The sequence below is a fragment of the Blennius ocellaris genome, assembly GCF_963422515.1.
Source record: "Blennius ocellaris genome assembly, chromosome: 20".
Classification (NCBI taxonomy): domain Eukaryota; kingdom Metazoa; phylum Chordata; class Actinopteri; order Blenniiformes; family Blenniidae; genus Blennius; species Blennius ocellaris.
Window position 1 is genome coordinate 15,322,451 of NC_137669.1, and position 23,403 is coordinate 15,345,853.

A 23,403-nucleotide genomic window follows, 5' to 3' on the forward strand; every position below is an offset into this window, starting at 1 on the left:
AAAAGATGGAGGCAAATGGCTGGCTACTAGCAGATTGTTTTATTTATAAGTGGGTTCAAAAGATTGTACCTTGTATTTCAAATACAAGCCTTCAGTTAGAAGGAATGCATGTGGAAATTCACTCACAAACTGGAATGCTGTTGGCCATGTTGTTCATGTTGGTTTTTGATTCAACATTTTCCTTAAACTTCCAACTATTCTTTTTTTTTTACATTTACCGTGCTGAAAACATCAATGTGAAAGTATCATAACATATTTTCACAGCACATGTTTTGTCTTCTGCAACAATCCAAACCTTGTTGGATAAAAGGAAACCAGGTGAGTTGGCCTATTAAACACACCACGCCTGCAGCAGTCTATTCAGACAGTCTGCAACATCAAACACAGAGAAATATAGATTTTACAAATATTAAACCCTCATGCTTGAAAAATGAATGATACAACACATAATACTTGTGAAGTGCCGTGGGTGACAGTTACACATGGTATTTTGTGTTTTGTTGACAATGCATTTGGTAGCTTATTCCGTTTTCAGCCTCTGCTGTTTCAGTCTTTTCTCGACAGTCAGTATTTCATCACAAAACACCCAAAACAATGTTGTTGCACTCCATTTGACAAGCAGAAATTATGACATCTGGTGTGAAATTGTGAGATTAAGTATTGTACGATCTGAAAAAAATGATAGGAAAAATAACCTTTGATCATAACTTATTTTTTGTAACTTTAGAACTATGTCGGCTCAGTGACAGGACTGCAGCATTATTATCTGCACTCTGAGAAACCGAGGTGGCTGCTGGACTTCAACTCCTTGCAGCCTTCGGCAGACTTGCACCCGGGGAAAGACTCCTCTATTCAGGGCGTCTGCGCAACAGCCTCCCCTGACAAGCTGGGAGGTCAAACCACTGTCACTCACGTTGATATGGAGAGAAAGACGGAGAGACTGAGGGGGGGAAGAGGGAGAAAGGAAAGTGAATATAGAGGGGGAGCTAGGCAGAGGAAGAGGAAGAATGAAAAGAAAGGGCACGTACAGAAGGGAAGAGGGAGGAGAAGAGATGAGAATCCAAATGAATCCCCTTCACCCAGCGGACAGACTGTCAAGCTCTCTGTGCATGTATGTGTGTGTGTGAGTGTGTGTCTGTCTTACCTACTAATTGAAATGCGATGAGGTGTGAAACACCCCTTTAAAAGACCTATCACTGTGTGTTGGGAGGGGGGATGCATTCATGTGTATGTGTGTAATGCATATCAACTCCTTTTGACCAAAGATACAAGGTAGTGTGAGTGTTTCTGGGTGAGTGTGTGTTAAATGCAAATGTGTGAGTGGCATACTGAAGTATGGAGTTGTGTTTGTGTGTGTGTGGGGGTGTGACAGGAGTGGGGCGGGGGGGTATTAAGCTGTTTGCATGCAACATGCTTGCAGCATTTGAGTTCTTGCATGACGGCAACAAGCCCAAGAAAACTGTGCAGCACATGCTGGTGAACTTGCTGCCCTAATATGCACACACCAATAGAGTGAGAAAGCTTTGTATTGCCTTTGTGTGTGTGTGCGTGTGTGTGTGTGTGCACGTGTGTGCGTGGGTATAATTTCATTTTGCTGTCTCAGCCTCTTGTTAAGGAGCCATTTAGAACTCAGGTTGAGTTTCTTCAACGTTTCCTGACACTTCTTTCCTCCTCGCTGCCTCTCTGACTTCCACCATCCTTTTTCCATCTCTGTCTCATTATCTGTGTATCTTCCTCTCTGTCTGTCTTCTCTCATCCTTTATTCTTTCACCCGCTCCTCTCATTGTGCATGGTTGCTGCACCACACTCTTGTAGCTGTTAATCAGTGGTTTGTCTCGCTGGTCATCATTAGACTTGCTGCGTTTTTTTTTTTTTTCTTCCTTTTTTTTTTAACTCTTGGAAATTGGCGCACTGGAACTGTGTGTAAATCGGAGCAGGTCCAAGACAATACTGGCTAAGCATATTCAATGGAGCAAAAATAACAACATTCAGTGCAGATTTTGATTCTGTGGGCTTTGTTTTTTTTTTTCTCCAGTTCTCACTTTTGGCTAATTATTAAAAAAAAAAAAAAAACAGTTTGTAGTAATTGATGACATTCATTTGCAGTACAGTCCTCCAGGAGCATATGTGCCGTGTGTATTTCAGTATGTGTGTGCGTGTATGTGGCTGTATTGCTTAGATGTGTGTTTGCAAGTATGTATGTGTTTATGTGTGTGCACATGCTCATATAGATGAAAGCCTTGTTCCGCCTTGCTCATAGATGCTGGTTTGTGTGTGTGCGTGCATGTGTGTGTGTGTCTTTACACATTTAAGAAGGATCCCATATGTTCCCTATCCGATTAGTGAACCGTGATATTACACACTAAGCTTATATACATATTCATTCATTTGGACTCACATATAAACACACAGATATTGAAAGTCACGTGCCCTCAAAGACCTTATTTGTGCAACATTATGATTCTATCAAGCATTATTATAAAGGATATATTTATTGGTAAAACTGATTGTAAAGCAGTGTTTTGTTTTGTTTTTTAACTAAAGAATCAGTTACTCAGCAACTCGGCACTTGTGAAATGTACCTATTTATGCTGTATTTTAGGTTTCTCTTCAAGGTTTTTATTGTCCCACTATGATCGAGTGGGGAGATCATGCAAGAGGTGAGTTTTTATGATTCCTTTAGTTCTCATGCAGTGATAAACATGGGATAAATCACACTGTCGCTTTTCAAAGCAATTTCACTGTGCAATGAGTTTTCAGCTGTTAAACTGCGAGGGCTGTTACAGGTGCGACAGCAGATTCTAGCGTGAAGCCAAAGATTGCTTAGAGACTCAATAATAACTCGTGAAAGTGATGGGAAGGAGCTTCAGTGTTGTGTCTGCATATTTGTACAATAATAATATTCAGAAAAGGAGGCTTCCTGGTTGTAATGTTCACTGAGCAGATACTCGGTGAGTTTTACAGTTCTTTTAATTTATAAATGATTTAAGTTGATAGGAACACTGGGATGCTGTATAAACTATTTAAAACCATCAACTGCTGAAGGCTGGAAGGTCATGCAGCCTGGGAAACAGAAATTAACATATTTAAATGCTTTGGGGCGATAAATAAAATATTCTATATGTGGAGCTTTTCTTATATTTTACGTCTTTTTAGTTCCTTATCATTATTCTTTTCGTGTCTATAGAGATGAAGTTATTTTTAGATCTGTATAGTAACAGAACTATCAGTAGCACTATTCAGGAAGGACATTTCAGTTCTGACAGAATGAGAACGACAATCAACCAACGAACCTACCTGCCTACCTATCCACCAACACGTCGACCAATCCAAATGCTTGAAATCTAAAAATCTTAATTAAAATTGCAGAAAATCTTTGGGATTAGCAGTCCTGTTAAAATGATTAGACTTACCACCAATTGACTAGAACAACAAACCAAATTGCAAACCAAGTAATCTATTTGAAAAAAACAAAAGATGATTACAAAAAGATGTTTGGGGATTTCCTACTAACCAACTAACTAGCCAATCGTTGGTTGGTTCATTAGTATGTTTCCTAGAATTTCCATGCTGAAAACAACTGACCAATCAAATGGTCAACCAACCAACTAACCTATCGGTCGACTTACTTACTAACCCATTAACCAGTTCATCAGTCAAGCCAACCAATATCTGTATTCCAGGAAACTTGGGGACATTCTAATCAAAACTGGTCTGGCAATGATCCATATAATTAACTCCACCAACCTGCTTCTCACAAATCCACCAATCTTATTAAGAAAATGTTGAAGAATGTGAGTCCTAATAAAATGAATGTAGCAACTAACCAACCAGCCAAGAAAATCTTCCCACCAACCTCAAAAAAACCATTGCTATCAAAGGCAAGGTTTCTATTTTGTCTTCAGGATAATAGAAATGAACATGGATTACCATAAAAGTCCATTCAGTCAATCTTCTAGAATTGTTTTGATTCATGTTCTATTTGCACGTGGACTCACACACCAGTTGTCTGGCTGCAAAATGTGCTTGACTTTTGTTAGAAACACATTCAAAAGCCATTTATCCATCCACCCTGAAACATTCCCCATAATTTACTGCTACATCCAGTTGATTCACTTTTAGGTGTGTATCTACTATATGTAGCAAATACACTCAATGGCCTCGACGAATTTCCTTTGATTAAACCGAACTGTGACGCTTCATGTGTTACAGTGGATCTATACCACCTCAAACTGTTGTGTAATGTGTAAAGCAAAAAATAATGCTTGTATAGATCTCATAGACGTTCGTGTAACACACACACATTAGCCATAGCTATTATAGCTAGGAAACCCTTTTTCAGGTCCAGTGAATATTAGAATTAGTATCATTAGTGCACCGAAGGCAATATAACAAAAATCAATACCTCTGGTAGCGATAGGAGAAAATCAATCACCTTTTAATAGAAGGTCATTTGTCTTTTGAGTTAAAGTACTGGCAGATGGTAGATGATCACACTCAATGGGATCTTCCATGTGGCCAATAGCACTCGAAGTTATAGATGGCACTGGACTTGAGTAAAAGCATGTGATAGTTAGTTACACTAAATTTAATCTGGAGATAAGGAAAGTCTATTTCTCCGGATCTATCTCTGCCTCTAGTTCCGGGACTGTTCTCACTGGGTTAAAGTCCGTGAAGAAAATGGATTTGAGGTTCAGCCGCAAATAGTTGAGTGGATTTAAAATATAAATTGCATTCCTCACACTGATGGCGTAGACATGGAACACACACACTCCCTCCTTTTATTCACAGTACGAAAAACTCCTGCTTCATTATTCTCTACACTTTGTCAGATATTGTTCAGAGAAAACTTGATGATCAGCCTGAATAAACTATGATAAATAAAGACAAAGTATGGATGAGAATGACTGCAGTCTCACGTGCGTTGCTGCTCTCTTTTCTGTTTTTTTTTTCATGCAAACTAATCAGTAGAAGAAAAAAAAACATGTTTGCAGTTCTTGAAAATATAAAAATGTCTAATGAGGGTTCCAGCAAATCATGTCATATTAAAGTCATATATTTTCTATGATGTGTTAAGTTGTTGCTTTTACTGACCAATCCATTCCAGAATTTAGTTTTTGATCAAAACAGAAGAGTTTTTTTTTTCCTTGAGAATAGAAATAGTCAGTAATTCCCAAGGTTTTATATTTCAATGTAAATTATTACAACTCATATAGTGCATTAATGAAATAGTGGAGTAGTCATTTCCATCACTGGAATATCTCATGATGTTTATTGCTCCATAAAAAATATACTGTCAAACTATATTACATTTTGTTATTGTCAAAAATCTTTAACGTCATGAAAAATCTTTTACGGCAATATTTGAAGCTTTTATGCAAATTATGCTAATAATGAAACCAAACGTTCATTTACAGTACAGCATAGGACAGGGCACACACACACACACACACACACACACACACACACACACACACACACACGCACACACACAGACACACACACACACACACGTGCGGTGTCACACAGTTTTCAAGGTTAAAGACATTGCCCTGACTTCAGCTCCCTGCTCATGAATTGGATCCAACAAAAACAATTAAAGTAGTCACCCACACTCACAGCAGAGATCCTGCCCTCTGCAGAGTCGCTACAGGCTATAACCGGCAAGAGAGCTTTGTAAACAGTAATAAGTTAGAGCTTCCCATAAAGCAAGCAAATCATCTTAATGAATGTTTTATAAAAACCTTAATTAACCATTTTCCTAGTGATGAAAGTGCAGGGGCCAAACGCAACACTTAATCTTTTACAGTTTATTTTTCTGTTACTATTAACTAATGAGTTCATGCTGCACACATTTCGTTCTCTTCACATGACTGATGGCTTGTCAGTTCTGTAATTATTAATTCATACTGCCGGGCTTGCTGTATTCAGATTTCAGCTAATAATACTCCTTGTTGCCTCGCAGCTCACCACCTCATGTGCAACAGCCATAAAGATCATTCTCCACGATTGTCTACGGGGTCATTGCACCACTTGTACGTGAAAAGATCAAGGTATGAATTTTGACTAGAGTCAGTTATCTCATGAAAATAGCTGTTAAATAACTTCTGAAGCTCTCTGGGAGGATTTTTAAGTCTGAGCGAATGGCCATTTATCTTAGTGTGAGAGTCTAAACAAAAGAGATTGAGCTGTGTAGCGGGAAATGAAGGGCTCACTTGTCAGACTATTGTCATCAAAATACAAATAAGTCATCAGACACTGTTATGTCTATCTCAAATTCAGGTAGTTAAGCTATTTTGTTTGGTTTTCCGACAGATTTCACATTGATACACCCAACTTGGCTAGGCTGTTATCTGACTGCTACAGCTCATGATCTTGGAGCTGTAGCAGCTCTTGGAAACGGAAAAATGTGCAACAATTTGGGGGAATTTATACTTTGTGTTTATTGCAACAACGTCACACAAAATTCCAAATGTGGGTCAACATTGTTGCTCACATGCCTGTTGCACAACACCTGGTCTATATTTGCCCAATATCTCCTCCCCCCAGGTTAAGAGTCAGGTTTCATCCTCGACAGCAGCCTATCCTTCCAGTCTCACATCAGTAACGTTACCCGGTCTGCCTACTTCCATCTCCAAAACATCAATCGTCTCCGCTCCTCCCCCCCCCACACTGCCGCCATCTTCGTCCACAGCATCGTCAATTCCCGCTTAGATTACTGTAACTCTCTCCTCTTCGGCCTCCCTCACAAATCCCTCCATAAACTTCAATTGGTCCAGAATTCAGCTTCCCGTATCCTCACTTGCACTTCCTCCACCCACCACATCACTCCCATCCTCCATCAGCTCCACTGACACCCGGTTCAGTTCCACATCCAATTCAAAATCCTCCTCCTCACATTCAAAGCCATGTTTCCACTCCCTCCAGTTCCCTTAGATCCTCTTCCTCCGTTCACCTTATTATTATTATTATTATCATTAGTATTATTGTTGTTGTTGTTGTTATATTTGCACAATATTTAATAGACAAAATGTAAAAAAAAAGTATTTTGTTGCTTACAGTCATGTGGCAGTTCTTTCAGAATATCGATGCTTGTTGGGGGGGGGGTCCTCTCCACAGTCCAGCAATTATATTGTCATAAGAAATCACTTAAAAAGGAGCTCATAGAAGAATTGATGATCTCATTTGCTCTCTATAAATTCAAAGAAGCAAATTGAGGAGGTTTCATGGGCCACCACTGAGACCATATATGCAAGGCCCTGTCATTTTTTGGGGAAAATGTTTCATCTAATCCATTTGCAGTTTGTTGTGAGATAAGAGCTTAAGTTTAGGTTTATCTTTCTCTGTGACATGAACAGGAATCTCCTGTGTAAAAAAAAATCTTCTGTTTAATCCAGCTGGACACAAACCTTACTATAGCCGCTAAATGTCACAGCATACAGGCAGGACATTTACAGATAATGCCAAACAATAGCTTTCCTCTGCTTCAGTCATAATGTCAGACCAACATTAAGATATAAGAATCTAATTGAGCCGGGCTTCTAATGCCTTTTAGATAAAACTCTTGCTCAGCAAAGATGGAAAATGCTGTCAGAATTATTATTGATTTTTTTTTCAGCCATGATGACAGCCACAACACCATCAGATAACTTCTATACATGGATTACATTGTGGAAAAAAAGGCCTCATGGTTATAACTTTAGCAGCCTTTCAAAAGAATTGGATTGTTTATAGTCTTGAACATCAGCACAATTCTTTCCTTTTTATATTGATTCTTAACTGCACCCAGTTGCAAACCAAACATCAATGCTTTTGTAAGGTGCAGAAAAAAAGACATATGACTTTCCTTTAAATTAGCTTTTATTTAGGAAGTGGAATAAAATACCCAGTGTATCTTTGTGCTTTACATCATTTCAAATTGTGAAGGTAAAAAAAAAGGCTCAGAGGAAGAACTCAAAACAAAGCAGGAAGCGCCAGAAAAATTCATCATCATCATCATCATCATCATCAACATCATCTGCATCATACTCTTCCTCATTATCATCATCACCACTCTATACAGATCTGTAGAAATAATCAGACTCCAAAGTCACATCAGTGCTTATTTACAAGGCCTCTTGCCACAAAATAGTTGACTTTATTTTTTTTATTTGCTTTAAAAAAAAGACGTGTATAGATGCTTTCACAACTGTGTTAAGAAAAAAAAACGACAGCTAATATCCAGTTGTCATTTTTAGCTTTGTTTCGAGGTGTTACTTAAGGACAACACAGCCTGTGTTGTGTCAGCATCTTTCTTGTTTTGTTACCTTTGATTCATCATAGTAGAAAAATGAGAAAGAGGTTGTTTCTACATACAAGGCTTTGTCTACCTGAATCTAAACTCTTTCATTGTGCTACTATCTTCAAAAAAAAAAATAGAAAGAAAGAAAGTTGGATGTTCAAAAGAGGAAGTGCTTTTATATAAGAATAGGTAAACTAGCTTGTGGCTATAGTCGGCTACAGTAGTTCATAGTAGACTCTAAGTGTTCGGCGATACACTCTGGTGCTGAAATATTGACTGAAATCTCTTCTTTTCCTCCTCACCAATCTTTGCAATTGCATCGGGAATCGTCACATCTAACTCACAACACCCAGTGATGATGAAAAGAAAAACCGGCTGAAATTGTGCAGGGGGCTCTAATGAGTATTGTTGGCGCCGCAGTTTTCACATGGAGTTTGTGAATTAATGCTTCATGTAAGGCCCAGGAGCAAAACCGATCTTCTGATTGGATCCAAACTGAGAGGAGTCTTATTTAGGCCAACTCAGGAGAAAACATTTTTAGACCAAGCCAAGCTTGGATCCGCTCAAAGACTACTCAGGGTGTTAGAAACACCAATTCAACCCCTCGCCGGCTCTAAAGTTACGTTTCACCAGTTTACCAAAGAGAATATGAAAAAAAAAAAGAAAAAAAAAAAAAAACTACACTCTGCAGAAAAGTATCAAAACTATCGACGGTACGTCGTCTACATTCTGAGTTTTAGTCCATGTTTCAGCACCAGAGTTCTACAGCAATACCTTCTACTTTCTACAATATTTTAGATTAATAATACGAGGCAGGCAGTGCATAAACCATGTACAAAAAGACCCGTCCCGACCCAACCCAGAGCCCTCCATGTAAAGGAGCCGAGCCATCTGTGTGAATCCCTGGAAGCGCCAACAGCTGCTAATGCTTGTACAGACATAATTGTCAATAAGCTATTGATGCCAAGATATAATTATAACTACAGGGCAATTGTTTTGGATAATATTACATGCTGAATGAGCAGAGGTTAGAAAATTGGAAAACCATCTCTCTCCTTTTTTTTCCCCTTCACATTCTGATCTTAGTATGACTGCCCCAATTATGGAAATCTCAAGAGAAAGCTTAAAAAAAAAAAAGAAAAGAAAAGAAAGAATCACAGCTGTGTCATTGCTCCTGTAAATGTAGAGCTCCAAACCCAACTCTCCATTATTTAACACTAACTCGGCTCACTAACTCCCTGAAATTTCCTTTCTCATAACTACATAGAATAGTGGTACTTGGAAAAAAAAAAAAAATCAAGATATTACAAGCAGTTATGACTCACGTTTCTTTAAAAAATATCATGCATTATTGCTCTATGAGTTATAAATGAAATATTGCCCAAGACAGAAATTTGCTTAATTGGCCTGCTATCTAAGAAGTTTGGCGAAATATCCCAAAGATTCAAAAAAATTGGCATAGATTCCATTATTAGGCTATTGTTGTTGTTGTTGTTGTTGTTGTTTTAATTTTTTTATATTCATGCATTAGTTCCAGGAGTGAGAAAGTGTCAAATGCTTTGGCATATTTGTAACAAAGGCATAAAAAGGTGCAAATAAATAAATAAATAAACAAATAAATAAATAAATAAATAAATAAATAAATAAATAAATAAATAAATAAATAAATAACAGCAACCTCAAAGTTGAATACTGTCTTACTCGATGGCAGAAAAAAATATTTTACAACACTTGAAAAAGGTTCGACCTTCTGAGGAACGTGAGAACATTTTTAATGTCTAAATCCTCATCTGACCATGACAAACAAACAAAAAAACCATTAGATTTAAGTTATCTGTAAACATTGTTCAGGAATAGTCTGGTGGCTCAGTGGGAGTTTTCGCCTGTCTGATCCTGACCTGGAGGTTTCTTCCAACTTGCTTCTGAATACTGTGAAGTATAGATAATACTTTTACTTTGAATTAAAGAAAGAAGAAAGACCATAATTCAAATTAAACATCACAAATAAAAACCATAATTTCCTAATACACAGGTGCACTTCTCCATTGCTGTGCTACCAAGTTATGGCAGGTTTGTACATCTTACTTTCTTCACAGATCGTCATAGTTATTGTGGTCATTTGTATGCAGACGCAGTATACTGTAGGTGTACATTAGCATAACTTAAAATGTTTACAAGCATCTTGATTACTTGGAAGAGATGTTGTGTGCTTTCTTTGTTTTGATGCTTCATCTCTGTGTCAGTTCAGTCCGGGGTCAGTTTAACTAAAAGCAGGACACCGGATGCATCCTTAGATTATGCATGTTTTTTTGTTTTTTTTATAAAAAAAAAGCATGAAATATGAAAGTTCATTGAATCTCTTTGCAAAAAAGCTGATGATGTGATTCATGCTTTAAACTCTCTGAAACGTCTGTCATAAAAAGACAGAGGGATCGAAGAGGAGTTGTGCTTCAGTGTCGTTTCCTCACCAGTTGAAAACAAGGAAAACAGGGTGATGAGGATAGATATGGACATAAATAGATCTAGGTATCTTCAAAAGTGATTAGCTAGATGTGCTGTGCTTTATTTATCTTCACAGATATATAAAAAAAAAAAAAAAAAAGAAAAAAGGGCCTCGGGGGGGACGTATCGTATCGAAGCAGGTGACAATCTAAATCAGGCTTCGAAAAACTTCCCACTCCACTTTCAGATGAGACAATGTGACACGAGGAGAGATTGGAGGGTTCAAGCTATTTTTGTCGTATACCTCATGTTTCTTGCAGAGAGAAGACTTTTTCCTCGGAGAACTCAGGTTGTTCTGTTGGGGAAAAGCAAGAAGAGTGGCGGGTGAGGCAGGTACACTCGAACATAAATAGATTAACCACTGTTTATGGATCCGTCACTCCCCCAGTGAGCTCATGGGGGAAAACGCCCCCTTGAAGCACGCCGACTCGTAGTGCTTGTTCAGGTAGCTCTTGAGCGCAAACGTCTTGTTGCAGCGTTTACACTTGTAGTGCTTGAAGGCCGAGTGTGTCTGCATGTGCGCGCGCAGGTTCGAGCGGTCGGCGAACGCTTTCCCGCAGTGCGCGCACCCGAACGGCTTCTCGCCCGTGTGCGAGCGCATGTGGCCCTGCAGCAGCCACGGCCGGCTGAACGCCTTGCCGCACACGTCGCACTTGTGCTTGAGGTCGTGGGTCAGCAGGTGCATAGCCATGGCGGGCATGGAGACGTAAACCTTCCCACAGGTGGGGCACTTTTTGGCCATCTTGCTGTCTATGCTTCGGTGCGTTTGCTTGTGCCGGCTCAGGTTGGAGGATGTGGCGTAGGTCTTGCCGCACTCGCTGCAGGTGTGCCTCTGAGTGGCTCCTCTCTGGTTTTCCGTGGTCCTTCTTCTCGACCGTCCATCCATGATGAAAAAGGCGTCCACGGCATATCCCTCGCTGACGGCCGCGTCCCCGTTGATGTATCCGCCGGCAGATGACGAGACCTCGGACCGGGGGCTGTCCGGCTGGTCCGAATCACCATGGATGTCGCCATGAATACCAGAATAGGTGTTGTCAATGTGGCTATAGATGATTGATGAGTGACTCGGGGAGGGTACTTTAGAGATGACCGACGAGTCGCTTCCCACCACGTCGTCGTAAGGATTCGGACTCAGATAATCGCTGACGTAGCCTGAAGAGACAGAAGAAGAGGTTAGTCATCACTGCAGGGGCATTTGATCGGAAATTAGAAGCTGATTGGTTTGAAAATCTTTACAGCGATGTCACATGAGCTCCTCAAAAGTGATGGGGAGGTGAATCGGAGAATGGACCGCTCAAATAAGATTCATCCTTTCTGTCCTTTGACATTTGAGTACTGGCAGACCTCTCCATGACCAAAACCCAAAGATGCACCGCAGCTGCTCTTTTCATAGATTCTCTTATTCAGAATGTTACAGAGCCCCCTAAAAAAAATCCTGAAAACTGTGTTTCATCTCACGTTCCTGATGCAAGAAGTGAAGTCTTCATCTGTGAAAACTAGTCACTTTAACGGAAACAATTGTATGATCTAATTATGCTCCATCATTCTTGCCATAAGTTGTGTTTTTGCAAAACCTGCCATCTTCATTTAAGCTTGAAATCATAACTCATCAATATCTCTTAGGATGTCTGAGCTTAACTTTACTCAAATGAGTAAACTTTAGTCACATGGCACACTTTCTGCTATTTCTGCCCTCAGTGACTGAGCTTCAGTCATAGATAACACGAGGCTTCAGTTATTCTTGTGCTCATGGAAAGAGTGCATGCAGTTGAGCATGCAGCTCATGTTTGTCATCCAACCACTTCATTTGATGAAAATAGGATAAGATAAACTCAATTTAGGTCTGCCGCTAATACAGAACATATTGTATTTATTGATTCTGGTTAGGATGTAAACTTGGAAATAATTGCCGTGGAAGATTTATCAACCCCCCCCCCCCCCCCCCCCCCCCCACACACACACACACACACACACACACACACACACACACACACACACACACACACACCTCAAGCTTCAATTCCACCTACATATGTCTTGTTTTCTTCCACCTAAACTATACACATTTAGCTCCGAAAGAAAGAAGAAACTGGTAAGTATTGTTTATGTATTGAGAAAACAAAAATTGGAGAAAACAAAAAAAATTGCACAATACGTTCTTTCAAGTTATAAGATACTATGCTTCAAATTTCTGGCCCAGTTACTGCAAGCTGTTGCAATCCATCATAAAGAAAAACCTCAGTGATTAGGAAGTCTTGTGATCTATGTGTGCCACAGACCTACATCAGATTAATATCTTTGGCATACAACTCAACATGAAGCTCTGGAACTTGAAAGCTGTGTCCATTGATAGTAAAGCATTTCAACTGGTTTCACATAATTGTGAAAACACAGGCCACAAATCAAACTTGTTCACCAAAATTCATTCATTATTAAAGGCGCTGTTTCACATTTTGTCTCCAGATAGTAGTGCTGATTGCCGCCTCTCGTTGGCAGCTATCAATTGGATCTCCATTGATCACTTTAAACGCATTTGCAACATGATTTCACTGATTAATTAAATCGTTGTTTTTTTAAAAATCATTTTAATTAAAATATAAATCCATTCAAGACGAATCAAAAGTCTTTCCTGGAGAAATGCCCGCACACGGAGAGACGTCTTTCAGACACAAATAGCTTTGGGAGTAATATGAAGCAGAAACGGAAAAGGAATTTAGTGGGATTTATAGCTGTAGTAGAATGTTTTTGCCAGCAAAAAGGAGACACTTTCACCTCAGTGGGAAAGCTTTATTTTTCATGTGCGGGTTCAGTGAGCACACTTACTCCTCATGAGCTGCACCTTTCCTGACAGGTCTGCAGCTGCACACAGTCACACCTCAAAGCTGTCAAAACTTCAGCACTTGTACACTGAGCATCTCTATTACAGCAGCTGGGGGGCTAGTGCACTGCTCAATGGGCAACCTGACATGACGGTCTCTCTGTCTCTTGAGCTTAACAGTAAAATTCAATTAGCTGAGACTCACAAATTCCTCTGCAAAGCGAATGTGTTTTTCCACCGCTTGTGTAAAATCCTGATCAATGATTTGCTGGCGTGTTGTGATGTCAATTGTTTCATTATTTCTAATATTGGCTTCTGCAGTCAACAGGCTGAACTCCTAACAGACACGAGCAGAGGCTGGTAGCTAATAACCCACCACCACAGCTCGTGTGGATCCATGCCGATCAATAGCTCTCCATTTCAATTAGCACTCCGTGAGCATTAAGACACAGACAGCAGAGGAGATACTATTGCTGGTAATATAATTTCATGATGCAGTTCTGAGAAAAGCTCAGATGCTGGTCGATACTATGATGAGAACAAGAGGTGGGGGTAGAGAGCAGGTAAGGTGGAAGATGGAAAGAAAGAAAGAAAGAAAGGAAGAAAGAAAGAAAGAAAGAAAGAAAGCTGAGATAAACTGATATTGTTTAATGTGATGATGGTGGTTAGGTGGCCACACAGTGCTGTGCACAGCTACTGTGTTAATTTGATGTTTTGAATTTGATTAAGACGGAATGATAGGGAAAGAAAATGAAGCCGAGAGCAACAGTGAGAGAGGGTGAGGGTTTGAAAGAGTGTTATTGAGTGGAGAGAGAGAAAAATCATGAATCATGAATATTCAATCGTTGCACTTTGGAACAAAGCTGTGTGTGTGTGTGTGTGTGTGTGTGTGTGTGTGTGTGTGTGTGTGTGTGTGTGTGTGTGTGTGTGTGTGTGTGTGTGTGTGTGTGTGTGTGTGTGTGTGTGTGTGTGTGTGTGTGTGTGTGTGTGTGTGTGTGTGTGTGTGTGTGTGTGTGTGTGTGCGTGTGTGTGTGTGTGTGTGTGTGTGCGCTTGCGCATGTGCATTGTTTTCTAGAGCATGAATAAACTTTTGAAGCCTCACCTAGTGTTCATTTTTAACCTTTATTCAAGCATATAAGGTCCAGTTGTGCTTGAATTATTAAAAATTCCTGTATGATTAAAAATTGCAGATGTTGTCTGAGGATCTGGTGCAGTGAATAGCTCTCGAGCATTCAATCCTGCACTTTGGGGTGTTATCTGTTGAGTTTGGATATTCTACCTGTGCATGCATCTCTATTCTTGAGGTACTCTGTCTCTTTTGATAGCCTAAAGACATTTATTTGTTAAATGATGCCTCTAACTTGTAGGTGGCCTTAAAGGTGTATTGTGCCTTTCACCGAGTAGTAACTGTATCATCTTATAAGCACTGAGGAGAAAACATTTTAACCCGAGAATCAGAAGCCTCTGCAACACCAACACTTATTGTGTTACTTTTATTGGAATCATAAACATGTTGAGGGAATCAGGTATCTCAGTGTATCAAGACAAATCTAAACTTCACTGGAAACTCGTGGGAGAAATCATCCTGATGGTGCTGTTAAAATACATATAGGATGACCCCGATCACTGGGACCACCATGATTTGATTTGAAATGGTCACTTTAATAGGACAAACAGACTCCAGTACACCTGTGTGTCGTCAACAGAGTTTGGCTCTTGGTGAAAATATCTTGACTAAAGTCACACACACACACACCAGTATTCTCTCTCACTGTTCGGTACATGTCATGCCTCCGCTTCTTTACCTGTATTTGTTTACCCTGCTGTGTGAAGGAAGTAAAGGCATGTGCCTGACAGGCAGTGAGTACAGAAATATAAACTAGTTTGGTCCCTGTTTTAGGATGTAAATTTTAAGGTGTAAACACACTGTGAGCTGCACAGCTCTTTCTTTGATCCCTGCCAATTAAACATGACCATTTGCCGTTATCCTTCTTTTTATAGAAACTGCTGTGTCTGTCGCTGTGCATCTCAGCCACAGTGTGCTGTCTCTATTTGTTTATCTTTGTCTCTCTCTCTCTCTCTGTCTCTGTCTGTCTTGCAGTGTCAAGTCTGTATTCATTTCAAAATACTTGAGCTGCATTAGAGCTGATAGCTCTAAATGCTTATTAAAGATTAAATACCAAACCAGCGCCATCCTTATTTTATGTGTCTTTGAAATACAGAGAATTAGAAAGGGAAACAGAGAAAGGGAGCGCAAGAGGGAGAGAAAGAGAGAGAAAAGCTGCGAGCTACAATTAAATTTTTGATCCAAACCAGCAGTAACTGACGCACACTTGTGTGCTTTGGACACTTGTAGGTCACTGACTTCCTGTGTGTGTGTGTGTGTGTGTGTGTGTGTGTGTGTGTGTGTGTGTGTGTGTGTGTGTGTGTGTGTGTGTGTGTGTGTGTGTGTGTGTGTGTGTGTGTGTGTGTGTGTGTGTGTGTGTGTGTGTGTGTGTGTGTGTGTGTCTACACTGCTGTGCACTCGGCCGTGCAGGCTGCCTGGGAAATGTGCCGAGTTGACAGAAACACTGCAGCGTGTGTGTGTGTGTGTGTGTGTGTGTGTGTGTGTGTGTGTGTGTGTGTGTGTGTGTGTGTGTGTGTGTGTGTGTGTGTGTGTGTACGTGTGTGTGTACGTGTGTATGCGCGTGCAACAAACTTCACGAGCTTCACTACCTTCAGTCAAAGTCTTGTTATATTCATGACGAGGGATAGCTTCTTAAGTCTTTACATGCTGCTGCTGCTGCATGTTTCTGTGTTCAGATCTGTCATCCGAACGCCTGGGATCTCTTCATCTTACATTTGACCTTGGCACAATGTGAAAACCATGCTGCACACACACTATTATGTTCCTGTTGCAGTATACAGTGGCAGTGAGTTGTTGTTTCAGCTGTTTAAACCTGTTACATTTGTTTTGTCCACTAGGGGGCCGAAACGAGCAGTCCGATGCTGTTGTAGCTAACACTTTACCAATTAAATATATGTTAAAGAATATCTACATTTTGGTGATGTTTACTTGGACTTGTCATAAACTTCAACTTACTGCAATTTGACGTGATCTAATACAACCGCTCTGCAATAAATGTTGCCTTAACAAAGTATTTACGCTTAATTTTAATCATTAATGTATATAAGGGTGGCACAATATTAGTCTTATTTTGTTTGTCAAACTTTAATTGCTTAGAATAAGTGTAAGCTGAAACATTGGAACTGTGAAGCCAACATAGACATGAAGCACAACAAAAAGCTAGAGAAGGTGAAATGGCATCAAAACCTACAAAGATTTTATTGACCACAAGTATGGCCCAATTTAACATGAATAACATCTTTATATGTTTATTATTTAAATATATTACATACAGTACAAAGAAGTTGTGAAAGCAGCTCATCCATGTTAAATTATCCAAATGTTCGTGTGTAGATTCCAACCAAAACTGAATTTTTTTCTCTGCACGGAGTCTGTGTTGCACTTTCAGAGATGTATTTGAACATGAGCATATACTTCTGTAAAAGACCCACCACTGTATAACTCGCCTGTTGCTATGTTGATATGTCTATTTAAATATGTATGAAACTTTACACCTAAAAAAAATATATATAAATAATAAAAAGCCTTCTAAGATTATATTAGTCTGTCAACTTCTGTTGAGGGAAAGGTTTCATCAACATTCTCTGCTTTTACTCATATTTCTGACCAAAATATTGCACATTTTCATTGACTTTGTATTGTATTTTTCCTCTGTATCCGGGATTATATGGTGCGTGGGAACCTTTTTGCAGTCAATGTGGCTGGGCAATACAGACGAAATCCTGGAAAGAGACTCACAGGTGCTGGCAAGAAAACTGATTTGAATAATATAATTGGCTACGGAACAAAAGTGAATCCCTGTGCGCGCGCGCGCGCGTGTATGTGTGCTGGTGACATATTGCATTAACATAATCATTTGCGATGTATTTCTGCAAAGATTCTTCGCACCCTGTTGCTCCTCGGCTGTCTTTGTATTCCAAAGGGGTGAAATAGCTTTTCACGACTTAATGTCAGCAAGTATGAAAAACAGAAAGTTTGATTTATGCCGAATATCTACATCAACTAAATAGAGTGGTATAGCGCATAAATACACACCAGAGAAGTCTGTGAAATTACAGTTTCATTCACTTGGCATACTTCTAACAGCAATTTTGAAGTGTTACAAGTAGACTGTTGGGTATGTATTTATTGTACCTTACAAGTGCTGTCAGTGCTGGCACATACAAAAAAAGCCTGTAATGCAAAATGAGTCCAAATGTATCCTCGTGAAACCATCTTGTGTGTAGACCCTGCTTGATTTGCAGATGACAGTGTCTTATACAAGCAGAACATTTCACATTTTCTCATACAGTTTACTTCTGAATCATCAATAATTCACCTTCATGGAGTACCTCAGAGACGGACGCCTGTCCTGCTCTGCCCTGACATGGAATCTGCTGTCGTAAAGGTTAATATGCATCACACATTCACTCCATCATATCACTTTAAGAGCCCCCATCGCCTGAAGCATGATAAGTTCCACACAGGGTGGAAATGTGGGTTCTCTCACCTCCTTCCAAAAATAGAAGACTGTTATATGGAGAAAAATGAGATTTCAGTGCTTGCGAATATATTTTGGGGTTATGACCGGAATTTGACCCTGCAGTTCTTCATTTTTTTTCTCTCTCCTTCTCAAAAAGTCATGACTAATGCTTCCAGTCCGGGGGTGATGTGCGTGCGTGTGTGTCAGACTAACCTTTGTCATGATGGTGGAATCGCAGGCTGAGCGCCTCTCGTCGGCTGTGACCATACGAGCTCTCCAGCTCAGCAGCCGAGAAATCGTCCAGTTTGACTTTCTTCACTAAGAAAGAGCGAGGCATGTTGGGACAGATCCTGCACGCTCCTCACAAGATGAACTCTCTCTCTCCCTCTCTCTCCCTCTCTCTCTCGCTCTCTCTCGCTCTCTCTTTCCGTCTCTAACTCACAAACCAAAGGCGCAAAAAACACCCGATCAGCTGATTTCTAACATGCAATCTCGGTCACTGGAGACGCGCTTGCTTGGTTCCATTAAACAACCTCATAGACCAGGCTATTAAACAGCAACAAAAAAAAAGAAAAAAAAAGAAAGAAAAACCTAACTGTGGGATCTATGAATGTTTGTCAGATACAAGCTGTTTTTACTCATGATTTTACGATCTTAGAGTGGAAACTGCGCGATTTCATCCCGCCAGTAGAAGACCTGTGGAGTTTCTAATAGGTTAAAAATAGAAATGAGTTACTCTATAGCTATTCCATTAGGAGGATGAAGAAAAAAAAAACACGTCCAAGTTGCGTTATCGACTGTAATAAAAGCGGAGTTTGTCCGGCTGGTGTTTCAGCACCGGACAGCTCCTCTCCGCTCCACCGCCGTCCGCTGTGCTCCAACGGGGAGGAAAAACACCACAAAGAGAGAGAGGCTGCCCAAAAATGTACAAGTAAAGGTCTCCTCTGTATTGGCTGCCAGCAAAAAAAAAAAAAAAAAACGTATAAAAAACAGTGGAAAAGAGAGAGTCGGTGGGTTTTAAAGGGTTTTGTTAAAAGACAAAGCGCAGAGTCCAAACGCGTCCAAGACCTTCAGCAGACTTTCACCGACACAAACTCAACGAGATGTCCTCCCCACGCCTCCGAAATCAATGCTCAAAATGTTGCTCAAAACTGCAGTTGGAGACGTCTCTTTTTCTTTCGCTTGCTTTCTCTCTCTCTCTCTCTGTCCTCCGCTGCGCGCGCGGAGCTGCCTCTCTCTGTGTTGCACGAGATCAGCTGTTGCGGCTTTATAGGGAGAGAGGGAGAGAGAGAGAGAGAGAGGGGGGGGGGGGGGCTGGGGGGGACTTAATTTTATTCATCAGAAGGAGAAAAAAAAGCGCATCTTGTCTTGTGGGACCAGCAGAGGAGCGTCAGGATGGCCAGGAGGGTTTTAATCAGACAGTTTAAAGTGCTCGCTCACGCAGATTTTCAGGACAGTAAAGTTAAAGGCACAAGAATGGCTTTTAACATCTCAGTGACCTGGTTACAATTATAAATCTGATCATGCTAAAAGGACAATGTTTATAAAGTTTGAATACCTGGATGCAAGCTCCACATTCACCTCTCAGCTTCATTATTATTATTATTATTATTATTATTATTATTATTATTATTATTATTATTATTATTATTATTATTATTATTATTATTATTATTATTATTATTATTATTATTACAAAGGCTGAGTGAAGTTTTAAATCCGTTGTCACTCCTGCCTTATGTGCTCTCTCTCTCTCTCTCTCTCTCGCTCTCTTTGGTCTCTTAGCTTTCTGTCTTATGTTAACTTTAGCTTTCTTGCTTCTGGTTTTCCCTCTCTCTCTCTCTCTCCACAGTCATACGGGATTGTTGTGTTAAATTTTGTGGAAGGGAAATTTCCTATATTGTAATTGATGCGATTGAAATTGACTTGAATGCATTCGTTGAATGCTTCCTCTTATTCCGCAGTAAAGATGCTTGTTTGTTTAATTATTTGGAAGGATGAAATGTCACATGCATGGGTGGATGGATGGATGGATGGATGGATGAATGGATGGATGGATGGATGGATGATAGATGAATGATAGATGATGGAAGGATGGGATTTACATCTGTTTTCTGGGGTGTGTAGACAGTGTCTTAATTTTGATAATGCAAAGGATATATGTACCTACACCAGGCCTGTAAAATATTGGCAATCATCATCATATACCTGTTATTAGGAGTGAGAGAGAGGGGGGGAGAGAGAGAGAGAGAGAGAGAGAGAGAGAGAGAGAGAGAGAGAGAGAGAGAGAGAGAGAGAGAGAGAGAGAGAGAGAGAGAGAGAGAGAGAGAGAGAGAGAGAGAGATGGACAGATTGCCCCTTTCCATTCACCCAATGTCAGCTGGTTTCCCCCTGCTTGCTGGGTAGGAAATGGATTGAGGTATCAATTACAGTATTGTCAAATGTTTTCAAAATACTGCAATGGGACAGACTTCCATTTAAGTGATTTTCATCTTTTTTTCTCTGTGAAAGCATTCATTTTCATACAGAAACTGTGCAACTTCATCCTTTGTCCTTGCAGACTTAATAAAGCATTAAAAATGTACAGTTCATTTAGTTATGTCATAATGTCATTTTAAACAAATGCACCACACTTGTTAGAAGACTGGAGGCACGGAGAGTAGGATGTGTTGCTTTAAGTATGTTTCCCACCTGATTTGCAGCGTTTTTGAGGACTGAGAACCATCAAACCAACAGATGAAATCCCACTTCTTGTGGCACTGAGCACAGGTCAATGCTTTTACACTGTATTCCGCCAATCAAGCTCCCTTTATGCAAATCGGCGTTCCTCCCGGGCCAATCAGATCCCTCGTGCATAAAAGCGCACTCAGCATTACCCAATGACTTTAGTAACTGTAAGTGATGTGAAGGTGTTTTTTGTTTTGGTTTTTTTCCTGAATGGCCTCTCACAGAGACAGTGATGCAGAAGGAGGTTGTGTCAGGCCTCTGTAGGACTTTCCTTGTTCATCTGTGCCTGTGTCTGAGGATGAGGACGCAGGGTGCAGTGCGATGAAGCACGGCCTTGGTGTTTACACACTCATAGTCATAACAGACTTCTCCCTCCAGTCAGCAGACAGGCACAGACACAAATATTCTTGCAAAGCCCTCCCCCCATTCATACACATTCAGGCTCGCAGGACGGATGATGGTGTGTGATGTAATTCGGTGACGTGTACATTTATGTAAGTTCTGTTGAGTGAGGTCCTTGGAGTCAGCCTCTTTTTATAGTTCATTGATAAATGTTGGAGAGAGAGAGACGGAGTATATGATATGCAAGTGTGAGTGTCTGCATGTAAACATATAAATCAAAGTGCACAACACTCATCCACCTGCCTGCTTCCTCTGGTGACTTTCCAATTCAGCTTTGTTTATGTGCTGATGCACTGTATTAAAGAGGTTTCCTCTTCACCCTCAGGTGGATTGTATAATATTACAGACAGGGAATAAGAGCATGTTTCTAAGCAGGTGGTCTGTGCTTCTGAAAAGGCTTCAAAAGCAAAGAGGACTTCATAAGTGCAAGGAACAAATGTCGTTTTTATATTGGATTTCAAAATGTGATTTTTATTTAGGACAGTCGAAGAAGAAGTTGTTTGTATTACTGATTCCATCAATAATCAACATCTCCTGTACAGTCATTAGTTTACTTTAGTATCTTTTAGTATTTAGTAACACACTCTGATATACTGTATGAACCATCTGGAAACCAGATCTGACCAAAGCATTGCACACATAATACTATAGCACATTTTAAAACATATCTTCTCAGTAAGAAGATTTCTTCAAATAACAAACTTATTGTAGGACAGTAGTTTTCAACAGCCATTGTTTCACATAAATGTTGAGGCCTTTTAAGCAAGAAATTGTGAAATTTGTGTGATTTAACATCTTGTAAGCATTGGTGTACATCAAGGCAAAGGCAGACTTTGACATTTAGAAATTTTAGAAATGTTGTTGTATTAATGCATCATCTATTTATTGTCTTTGCATGTAGGCTGAACTCACTAAACTGGAAAAAGGAAGAATAACTAGTCTGCGCAAATTGTTAAGGAGCCATAAGTAAAATTTATGGTTGAGGCTGCATTGTATACAATTAAAAAACAAGTCTATCTCTCTTGTCCAAGAGTGGTTTTTCCCCTGCAAATGACCCAGTTTATAAATACAAATGAATATATATACCATGACTGTCATCTTTCTATTAAGGCTTATAGTGGCATATAAGCCCAAAAATATTCATTCATTCATCCATCCATTCATTCATTCCTTAATGCAAACAGAGTTACATGTTTTCATATACACATCTGAATACTTGTTGAGCATTTCAACTCTCTGGTTTTAAGATTTTTATTTATGCATTTATTTTTACAGCACATGGAATGAAAGCAATGCAGTTCAAAGAAAAGGCATAAAACGCACACATCTGTCAGAGGAAGTGAAGTGTGTTTCTGTCTTTATGTGCCGATCGATGACACACAATGCTCATTCTAACCCGTCTGTTTCTATGACGGTGATATTGTCCACCCTTCATTATTTTCTCCGCAAGTGCAGCTTTGCTGCTGAGCTCAGCAAAGTGTGTGTGTGTGTGTGTGTGCGTGTGTGTGTGTGTGTGTGTGTGTGTGTGTGTGTGTGTGTGTGTGTGCGTGTGTGTGTGTGTGTGTGTGTGTGTGTGTGTGTGTGTGTGTGTGTGTGTGTGTGTGTGTAGGCTATTGGGACATGTGGAGACTGGAGACTCATTAACATAATAATAGACTCGGATGCATGTAGACAGGCAGCCAGTGTAGAAGCATGTGTGTGGTGTGTGTGTGTGTGTGTGTGTGTGTGTGTGTGTGCGTGCTAGTCCTGTTAAGAAACACAATCGGAGGGTCCTTGTTGACTTTTCATTCCTCTGCCTTTTAAAGAGCTATTTAAATGACAGGGTTTTAAATAAAACTCCATTCAAATAGAAGGGTTTTACATATAAAGCAATATCCAGATGAAAGGGTTTGTAAACAAAAAGTGACAGAGAGAGATGCAGAGCAGGGGGGAAGAAAAGTAGAAGGAGGGGGAGAAAGACAGTCGGGGAAAACAAAGCGAGAGGAGAGCAGAGAGAAGTATAAAGAGGAAAACCTCTTACAGAGGACAAATGGAAGGTCAAATTGAAGACAAGGAGATGAGCGAGAGAGAGAGAGAGAGAGAGA

At 40.0% G+C, this 23,403-nt stretch overlaps 1 protein-coding gene across 1 annotated transcript; it reads right to left on the reverse strand.

Moving 5' to 3' along the window:
* Window positions 1-11,159: 11,159 nt before the first annotated feature.
* On the reverse strand, window positions 11,160-18,527 carry LOC308145041 (transcriptional repressor scratch 1-like; the record flags this gene model as incomplete). Its single annotated transcript, XM_080516368.1, has 2 exons — window positions 11,160-11,935; window positions 18,404-18,527. 2 exons carry the CDS (start codon window positions 18,525-18,527, stop codon window positions 11,160-11,162), a joined length of 900 nt encoding a protein of 299 aa, XP_080372494.1.
* Window positions 18,528-23,403: the final 4,876 nt, after the last annotated feature.